The sequence below is a fragment of the Pelophylax lessonae genome, assembly GCF_965119305.1.
Source record: "Pelophylax lessonae genome assembly, chromosome: 11".
Taxonomy (NCBI): domain Eukaryota; kingdom Metazoa; phylum Chordata; class Amphibia; order Anura; family Ranidae; genus Pelophylax; species Pelophylax lessonae.
The window spans coordinates 9,773,732-9,784,282 of record NC_138778.1 but is presented as its reverse complement, the minus strand read 5'-3'; the positions used below and the strand labels follow the sequence as shown (position 1 = coordinate 9,784,282).

Here is a 10,551-nt window from a genome sequence, read left to right as displayed (position 1 = left end):
CCAGTTGTTCAGGAACTACGATTCCCATCATGTCTGTGAATATCGTTTTTTTTTTTTTTGTTTTTTCTTCAATGCCTCATGGGATGTGTAGTTCCACAACAGCTGGAGGGCCGTAGTTTGGGGATCCTTGCTCTAATCTCTCTCGGTTGCTCCAGTTTGCTGGGATTTGTCTCTGGATATTCTCAGTCTCGGCTCTCGCTGGTCATGTGATGACAGAATTTTTTCCCCGGCAGATCGACCATGTTGATGATTGCATGCTCTATGCCAGTTTTGTCTGATAAACCAGCAGGGTTGATCTGTGTGCGGTGATATATGGGACTGCTGGGGACTTATAGCTGTATACTGTCTCTTGCAGGAAATGGGGAGTCCTGTGACGGGGAATGGAGTCCTCCAGCGTTCAGCAAGGATCACCTTCCAGGATATTATATTGAATAGGTAAGATCGTTCGCTATAGAATTTTCCTGGGTATTCTCAGTCTCGGCTCTCGCTGGTCATGTGATGACAATTTTTTTCCCCGGCAGATCGACCATGTTGATGATTGCATGCTCTATGCCAGTTTTGTCTGATACACCAGCAGGGTTGATCCTATGATTAGGCTTCAGGAATGGAGACAGATTGATCGGAGCTGGGAGAATACACCCAATGTGCTATTATATAATTAGTAAGGACTCTGATTATTCTTACTGTCCTTTTTTTATAGCTTTATATGATCTGTTGCAGGAAATGCAGTCCTCCAGTGTTCAGCGAAGATCACCCACAGGATTATAATGCACACAGGTATGTTCCTTCATCTGATCTCAGTTCCTCCAGTTTGCTGGGACTTGTCTCTGGGTATTCTCAGTCTCGGCTCTCGCTGGTCATGTGATGACAGAATTTTTTCCCCGGCAGATCGACCATGTTGATGATTGCATGCTCTATGCCAGTTTTGTCTGATAAACCAGCAGGGTTGATTAAAGGGATTTTAAAGGCAGAAGGTGTATTCTATGCATTAAGATAAACCTTCTGTTATGACACAGTGGCGCCGTTTGGTCCCGCTGCTGTCAGCCAATGAGGGGCAAGAAGGGGGGGCAGACTGCAGCTCTTTGTCTGAATGGATAGATGGAGCTGTGTCTAGGCTTGGGTGCCCCCATAGCAAGCGGCTTCCTGTCAGGGCACTCGGAGGGAGGAGCCAGAAGAGCCGAACAGGGACCCGAGAAGAGGAGGTTCAGGCCTGCTCTCTGTGCAGTTGGTTTTGCACAGGAGGGAAGTAGAATATGTTGTGTTTTTATTGAAAAAAGACTTTACAATCACTTTAAGCTTCAGGAATGGGGACAGATAGGTCTGAGCTGGGGGAATACACCCAATAATGTGCGATTATATAGTTAGTAGGGATTATTTTTACTGTTTTTATAGCTTTATATACGGTCTCTTGCAGGAAATGCAGTCCTCCAGTGTACAGGGACGATCACCCGCAGGACAAGAATATCGATCAGGTATGCTAATCCTCCATCTAATCTCAGTTGCTCCAGTTTTCTGAGACTTGTCTCTGGGTATTCTCAGTCTCGGCTCTCTCTGGTCATGTGATGACAATTTCTTTCCCCGGCAGATCGACCATGTTGATAATTGCATGCTCTATGCCAGTTTTGTCTGATAAACCAGCAGGGTTGATCTGAGTGCGGTGATATATGGGACTGCTGGGACTTATAGCTGTATACTGTCTCTTGCAGGAAATGGGAGTCCTGGGACGGGGAATGGAGTCCTCCAGCGTTCAGCAAGGATCACCTTCCAGAATATTATATTGAATAGGTAAGATCGTTCGCTATAGAATTTTCCTGGGTATTCTCAGTCTCTGCTCTCGCTGGTCATGTGATGACAATTTTTTTCCCCGGCAGATCGACCATGTTGATAATTGCATGCTCTATGCCAGTTTTGTCTGATAAACCAGCAGGGTTGATTAAAGGGATTGTAAAGGCAGAAGGGGTATTCTATGCATTAAGATAAAAAACTTGTGTGCAGCAGCCTACCCATAATTTCCTGGTCCCCATCTCTATCCATCGATGTCCATTACTGTCTCAGCCATCTGTTACTCTCTTCCTCATTGGCTATGACACAATAGTGGTGCCATTGGCTTCCGCTGCGGTCAGGCAATGAGGGGAGAGAAGGGGGGGGGGGGGGAGACTGCAGCTCTGTCTGAATGGATAGACAGAGCTGTGCCTAGGCTTGGGTGCCCCCATAGCAAGCTACTTGCTGTGGGGGCACTCAGAGGGAGGGACCAGAAGAGCTGAACAGGGACCCGAGAAGAAGAGGTTCGGGGCTGCTCTCTGTGCAGTTGGTTTTGCACAGGAGGGAAGTATAATATGTTGTGTTTTATTGAAAGACTTTACAATCACTGTAAGCTTCAGGAATGGGGACAGATTGGTCTGAGCTGGGGAATACACCCAATAATGTGCGATTATATAATTAGTAAGGACTCTTAATTATTTTTACTGTCATTTTTATAGCTGTATACGGTCTCTTGCAGGAAATGCAGTCCTCCAGTGTACAGTGAAGATCACCCGCAGGACAAGAATATTGATCAGGTATGCTAATCCTCCATCTAATCTCTGTTGGCTGAGATTTGTCTCTGGGTATTCTCAGTCTCGGCTCTCGCTGGTCATGTGATGACAGAATTTTTTCCCCGGCAGATCGACCATGTTGATGATTGCATGCTCTATGCCAGTTTTGTCTGATACACCAGCAGGGTTGATCTATGATTAGGCTTCAGGAATGGGGACAGATTAATCTGAGCTGGGAGAATACACCCAATGTGCTCTTATATATTTAGTAGGGACTCTTCTTTTTACTGTCATTTTATAGCTGTATATACGGTCTCTTGCAGGAAATGCAGTCCTCCAGTGTACAGTGACGATCACCCGCAGGACAATATTGATCAGGTATGCTAATCCTCCATCTAATCCAGGGGTCTTCAAACTATGGCCCTCCAGTTGTTCAGGAACTACAATTTCCACAATGCCTTATGGGATGTGTAGTTCCACAACAGCTGGAGGGCAGTAGTTTGGGGATCCCTGATCTAATCTCTCCCAGTTGCTCCGGTTTACTGAGACTTGTCTCTGGGTATTCTCAGTCTCGGCTCTCGCTGGTCATGTGATGACAATTTCTTTCCCCGGCAGATCGACCATGTTGACAATTGCATGCTCTATGCCAGTTTTGTCTGATACACCAGCAGGGTTGATCTGTGTGCAGTGATATATGGGAATGCTGGGACTTATAGCTGTATACTGTCGCTTGCAGGAAATGGGAGTCCTGTGACAGGGAATGGAGTCCTCCAGTGTTCAGCAAGGATCACCTTCCAGGATATTATATTGAATAGGTAAGATCGTTCGCTATAAAATTTTCCTGGGTATTCTCAGTCTCGGCTCTCGCTGGTCATGTGATGACAGAATTTTTTCCCCGGCAGATCGACCATGTTGATGATTGCATGCTCTATGCCAGTTTTGTCTGATAAACCAGCAGGGTTGATCTGTGATTTAAGCTTCAGGAATGGCAACAGATTGATCTGAGCTGGGGAATACACCCGATAATGTGCGATTATATAATTAGTAGGAACTTTGATTATTTTTACTGTCATTTTATAGCTTTATATGATCTCTTGCAGGAAATGCAGTCCTCAGTGTACAGTGAAGATCACCAGCAGGATTATAATGCACACAGGTATGTTCCTCCATCTAATTTCTCAGTTCCTCCAGTTTGCTGGGACTTGTCTCTGGGTATTCAGTCTCGGCTCTCGCTGGTCATGTGATGACAGAATTTTTTCCCCGGCAGATCGACCATGTTGATGATTGCATGCTCTATGCCAGTTTTGTCTGATACACCAGCAGGGTTGATCTGTGTGCGGTGATATATGGGACTGCTGGTACTTATAGCTGTATACTGTCTCTTGCAGGAAATGGGAGTCCTGTGACGGGAATGGAGTCCTCCAGCGTTCAGCAAGGATCACCTTCCAGGATATTATATTGAACAGGTATGATCGTGCTCTATAACATTTATTGGCTATTTGCTGAGACTTTTCTCCTTTATTTAGTGCTTTCAGTGTATCCTATGGTAATCCTGAGCAGTGGTGCTCATAGAGGAATGAATAAAATGGACCTAGTGCTGAATCGTTTAAAATTTAATAAAAAATGTAAAGTATAAAATTCTGGCAGCTGGGGAATTGCTCTAATAAATTTCTTGGCTATTTGCTGGGACTTGTCTCTGGGTATTCTCAGTCTCGGCTCTCGCTGGTCATGTGATGACAATTTTTTTCCCCGGCAGATCGACCATGTTGATGATTGCATGCTCTATGCCAGTTTTGTCTGATACACCAGCAGGGTTGATCTGTGTACGGTGATATATGGGACTGCTGGGACTTATAGCTGTATACTGTCTCTTGCAGGGAACGGAGAAGCTTCTGGCCACAATGTGACGGACCATCATGTAGTACAGGTACAATGTTCACTTCTGCCATCTTAAAATATAGTTCTATTTTGTAGTCCTGCAGTGTATTGGGGGGGGGGGGGGGGGGTCATCTCCAATATTGCGTGTGTATTGAACTTTTGTCTCCAACAGATCGACTCTGTTGACCAAAACTATAAGCCACTTTAATCTGATGCATCAGTGTTGGGCTTTTTTCGCTGCGGGGGGAAGGGGTTACGTTCATTGTGTATCAGGCCCTGTATGGAGGAAGTACCTTGATGGCTGGTGGGGACAGGCATAGTGTTCCCTTCTTTGGCTGCAATATGTGGCATGTATTGGGATCTATAATGCAGAGTACTACCAGCGCTACATTGATTCAATGTATGATAATTACATGGGGTGTTGTAAGATCTGTAGTACAAAACGCTCTCCTGTGCCTGGTACTGCACACCCAGCACTATTCTGATATGGGGACTATATGGAGTGTATAGAATCTTTAATGCACCGTGCTCCCTGTGTCTATGCCTGGTACTGCACACCCAGCACTATACTGATACGGGGTCTATTATCTGGAGTGCATAGGATTTATAACAGCCGTGTCTATGCCTGGTACTGCACACCCAGCACTATTCTGATACAATGAATGGGGACTATTATATGGAGTGCATAGGTTCTATAATGCAGTGCCCCCTGTGTCTACCTGGTACTGCACACCCAGCACTATACTGATATGGGACTATTATATGGAGTGCATAGGATCTATAATGCACAGTGCCCCCTGTGTCTATGTATCAGTATAGTGCTGGGTGTGCAGTACCAGGCATAGACACAGAGGGCACTGTGCGTTATAGATCCTATGCACTCCATATAATAGTCCCCATACATTGTATCAGTATAGTACTGGGTGTGCAGTACCAGGCAATGTATGGGGACTATTATATGGAGTGCACAGGGTCTATAATGCCCAGTGCCCCCTGTGTCTGTGCCTGGTACTGGGCACTAGCTACTGTTCTGATACAACGTATAAAGAATATGTTTCAAAGCAGGGTTGTCAAGCTCAATTTCATCAAGGGCTGCATAAGCCTTTATGGTTGCCCTCAAAGGACTGGGTGTATCTGTAAGATTAAATATTAAAGCGCACCCCCCCCCCCCAAACCCTCTTAAGATGTCAAGACCCCCTCCCCTGCATCACATCTCACCCCCCCCCCCATTTTACCTTGTGCTGCTGCTGAGGGTAGAGCTGGGAACCAAAAAGCACAGGGTCTGGAGGAGAGGAGCAAGATCTGGTGGGGCCTTTTTTTGTCCTCTCTGCTTCTGACTGCTGGGGGGTAGGGGCCTCTCCATGGCTGAAGGGAAAGTGCAGGATCTGGAGAAGGCATGCTGTTGTCCTCTGTTGATGACTAAGAGTGGGGGTACAGACAAAGGGAGGGGGGGGTGGCTTGCACTAGAGGTGCAAGGACCACTTGAAATGGCCTGGCGGGCTGGGATTTGACCGTAGGCCTTGTTTGACACATGTTAAAGGATCTGTAATATACAGCACTCCGTGTCTGTGCCTGGCACTGCATACCCAGCACTGTTTTGATACAACGTATGGGCAATGTTTTTTTGGGGTGTTGTAGTAGTTTTTAGAATACAAAAACAATGCAAATGGGGCAGTTCTTATAATGTTCACATTGGATTTGTCTTTTAGACAAGTTGGCAACAAATGGGATTCGGAAATAACCGATTAGACCTTGTCTAAGCTGGGTGACAGCACATTTGGTGTAATGAGATGAAGGAACTGGTGACTAGGTTTAGCAGCGCCTCATTTATATTGTCTCTTACAGGAAAATGGAAGTTCTCCAGCCTTCAGTAAGGATCAACATCCAGTATACTAAACCGACCAGGTATGATCATCCTCTCTGGGTATTCTCAGTCTCGGCTCTCGCTGGTCATGTGATGACAGAATTTTTTCCCCGGCAGATCGACCATGTTGATTGCATGCTCTATGCCAGTTTTGTCTGATGCACCAGCAGGGTTGATTAAAGGGATTGTAAAGGCAGAAGGTGTATTCTATGCATTACGATAAAAAAAACCTTCTGTGCGCAGCAGCCCCCCCCATACTTACCTGGGCCCAATCTCTATCCAGCAATGTACATGACTGTCTCAGCCTTCTGTTACACTCTTCCTCATTTGCTATGACACAGTAGCGGCGCCATTGGCTCCCACTGCTGTCAGCCAATGGGGGGGGGGGGGGGGGGCAGACCACAGCTCTTTGAATGGATAGATGGAGCTGTGCTTAGGCTTGGGTGCCCCCATAGCAAGCTGCTTGCTGTGGGGGCACTCGGAGGGAGGGGCCAGAAGAACCGAACAGGGACTCGAGAAGAAGAGGTTCGGGGCTGCTCTATGTGAAGTTTGTTTTGCACAGGAGGGAAGAATATGTTGTGGTTTTTAAAAAAGACACTTTACAATTACTGTAAGCTTCAGGAATGGCAACCGATTGATCTGAGCTGGAAGAATACACCCAATGTGCTATTATATAATTCGTAGGGACTCTGATTATTTTTACTGTTGTTTTATGGCTGTATATGATCTGTTGCAGGAAATGCAGTCCTCCAGTGTTCAGTGAAGATCACCAGCAGGATTATAATGCACACAGGTATGTTCCTCCATCTAATCTCTCAGTTGCTCCAGTTTGCTGGGACTTGTCTCTGGGTATTCTCAGTCTCTGCTCTCGCTGGTCATGTGATGACAGAATTTTTTCCCCGGCAGATCGACCATGTTGATGATTGCATGCTCTATGCCAGTTTTGTCTGATGCACCAGCAGGGTTGATCTGTGTGCAGTGATATATGGGACTGCTGGGACTTATAGCTGTATACTGTCTCTTGCAGGAAATGGGAGTCCTGTGACGGGGGAATGGAGTCCTCCAGCGTTCAGCAAGGATCACCTTCCAGGATATTATATTGAATAGGTATGACCGTTCGCTATAACATTTTCCTGGCTATTTGCTGGGACTTGTCTCAGTCTCGGCTCTCGCTGGTCATATGATGACAATTTTTTCCCCGGCAGATCGACCATGTTGATTGATGCATTCTCTATGCCAGTTTTGTCTGATGCACCAGCAGGGTTGATCTGTGTGCGGTGATTTATGGGGTTGCTGGGACTTATAGCTGTATACTGTCTCTTGCAGGGAACGGATGGATTTTTGACCACAGTGTGACAAGCCTTCATGCAGTACAGGTACGGTGTTCTTCTGTCATTCCAATTCTATTTGCTTAGACTTGTAGCCCTCCCAACTGCAATGTATTGGGGGGACCATCTCTGATATTGTTGGTGTTTGATATGATTGAACTTTTTCCCACCGACAGGTTGACTCTGTTGATGGATACTGTAAGCCAGTTTAACCTGTTACATTAGGATTTGCCCTTGTACACTGTAGAAGGGTGGGGGGGACATTCATTCTGTATAATGTAACTGGCGCTGTATAGAGGGGGTACCTGAGAAGGATTGGCAGGGAGAAGTGACGACGTTTCCTTTTTGGCTGCAATATGTGGAGCTCTTGTATGTATAGTGTGCCCTCGTGTCTGTACTCAGAACTGAACACCCAGCACCTCTGACACAATGGAGGGTATTAAATGGGGTGTTGTAGGATTTATAATGCACCCCACCTTGTGTCTGTGCCCAGTACTGCACACAGTATTTGCATGCCAAGCATTGCTCTGATGCAGTGTTTCTGAACTTCATGGAGAGGATATCAAATCTGTAGTTTTAGGCTGGGTTCACACTGATCAAAAATGAAGGGATTTCCAGTCACTACTTACCAACCAGCCAGCAACCAGCCAAATTAACCTGTCTAACAGTATGGGTTAAAAACAGGGGTTTAGTTGCACACATTTGCAAATACATGCGTAAGCTGCAGGTCACGGCAAGGCACCCTGATATCTGCAGACCCTAACTCTACCTTTTAAGAGTCTCCACAGTGGGAGCACATGCATTCTGATGAGATAGATGGAGGACAGGTGACTGGAGGGAGCCCACCCCTCCTTAAAGGCGCAGGGTCACACTGAACACCCAGCACAATGGCAGCGAAGGTGTCAGTGCGTTGCCTGACCAATATAAACGTTATACAATATTGCAAAAAGTGGTCTTCACACTGATGCGGTGTGGGAATCGCAGCAATTCCTGTTCGTGTTCCGCACTGCATCAGAATCGCAGGCAGTTCACTCTGCGAACCGCTATGGGTGTCAGTAGAAGGTAATGACACCCCAAATCAGTTTGCAGAAAGCAGTGCGAACTATGGAATCGGATCTGAAAAGGTCCTGCACCGTTTTGGTGTGACTGCGATGCAAATTCAGCCATACAAACTGATTGATATCGCACCGCACAGTCATCTCCTACCTGTGCACATCACATGCGATTTCTGCAATCGCACCGGTTTGAACCTAACCTTGGTGTCCCCACTTGTGTCTGACCAGTACAATATGCCCCAGTTAGGCCTCTTGCACCCGATACTCCTGTTTGAGCATCTACTTTTTTCCAGACCTTTTTTCTTGTATGTATTCGCGTGTATTGAGGCTTAGAAAAATCTGCATTTTTGGTCCGTAATTTATTTTGTTCTTACTGAAGAATACACAGCGCTTGTTTAAGCGCCTGTGTGCATAGGCACATTACAATTAATGGGCTGTATTTTAGCTCAAAAAGCTGTACTGAGCATTTTTAAGCCACAAGATGCCCAAACAGGAGTATCGTGTGCAAGAGGCCTTAGACTTTTTTATAGGGGGGCATTGGATTTAGAATACCCAGCCCCCCACAAAAGAGATGCTTTCAGGCCATGTTGGTCTGCTGGTCACCATCTTTGCAGCCCCTCTGGCCCAGGCTTTGATGGTGGGCAACACCTGATCTTGTATAGAGGACCATCTTGTAGTGTTTAGCTTATTTTTTAAAGACCTATCCCGAGTAAAGCAATATTTAGGCTTTAGGAATGGTAAGATTGGTCTAACATGGAAGTGCAAGAATTGGTACAGCGCTCCCCTCTGGCCTAAATATTACAATACCACACTGTATGTGAAACCCCTATAATAAACAACAAAGAAATAGATGAGCAATTTAAAAAAGCTAATGAGACCATTAAACAAAACATGCAATATATTCCAACAGAACACCTGATACAAGGGTCTGTGAATGAATAATACTCTCTTTAGACCAGTGATAAATGCATGGGTGTTGCATAACAAAGTCCAAACAGAACACCAAACACCTTCAGTGTCCCTCCACACTTATGCACTCACCTCTACTATTGACCTTACACAGGTCACCATACGCCTTCCCCTTTAAGGGGTATATAGAACCTCTGGTGGGTGAGTTAGATCCTTATTTATTGCTTTCAGTGTATCCTATGGTAATCCTGAGCAGTGCTTCTCATAGAGGAATGAAAATAATGGACATGGTGCTGAATCGTTTAAAAGAATTGAATAAAAACTAAAGTATATAACTCTGGCGGGTGGGAAATCGCTCTAATAAATTTCCTGGCTATTTGCTGAGACTTGTCTCTGGGTATTCTCAGTCTCGGCTCTCGCTGGTCATGTGATGACAGAATTTTTTCCCCGGCAGATCGACCATGTTGATTGCATGCTCTATGCCAGTTTTGTCTGATGCACCAGCAGGGTTTATCTGTGATTAAGCTTCAGGAATGGAGACAGATTGATCTGAGCTGAGAGAATACACCCAATAATGTGCAATAATTTAGTAGGGACTTTGATTATTCTTACTGTCATTTTATAGCTTTGTACGGTCTCTTGCAGGAAATGCAATCCTCCAGTGTTCAGTGAAGATCACCCACAGGATTATAATGCACACAGGTATGTTCCTCCATCTGATCTCGGCTAGTCCAGTTTGCTGAGACTTGTCTCTGGGTATTCTCAGTCTGGAATCTCGTTGGTCATGTGATGACAGAATTTTTTCCCCGGCAGATCGACCATGTTGATTAATGCATTCTCTATGCCAGTTTTGTCTGATACACCAGCAGGGTTGATCTGTGGGCGGTGATGTATGGGACTGCTGGGGACTTATAGCTGTCTACTGTCTCTTGCAGATAATGGAGTCCTCCAGCGTTCAGCAAGGATCACCTTCCAGGATATTA

General features: G+C 45.6%; 1 protein-coding gene across 3 annotated transcripts; it reads left to right on the top strand.

Moving 5' to 3' along the window:
* Positions 1 to 233: 233 nt before the first annotated feature.
* LOC309566207 (uncharacterized protein) lies at positions 234 to 10,325 on the top strand. Of its 3 annotated transcripts, none has more exons than XM_082271306.1 (6): positions 234 to 435; positions 721 to 777; positions 3,923 to 4,000; positions 7,013 to 7,069; positions 7,304 to 7,383; positions 10,214 to 10,325. In XM_082271306.1, exons 1-5 carry the CDS (start codon positions 359 to 361, stop codon positions 7,377 to 7,379), a joined length of 345 nt encoding a protein of 114 aa, XP_082127432.1. In that variant the 5' UTR covers positions 234 to 358; the 3' UTR covers positions 7,380 to 7,383; positions 10,214 to 10,325. The 3 variants fall into 3 exon arrangements, 2 of the variants coding, with proteins under 2 accessions (XP_082127432.1, XP_082127433.1); XM_082271307.1 differs by lacking the exon at positions 3,923 to 4,000 and adding an exon at positions 4,412 to 4,461 and having other exon boundaries at positions 237 to 435; XR_014225855.1 differs by lacking the exons at positions 234 to 435; positions 721 to 777; positions 3,923 to 4,000 and adding an exon at positions 3,268 to 3,349.
* Positions 10,326 to 10,551: the final 226 nt, after the last annotated feature.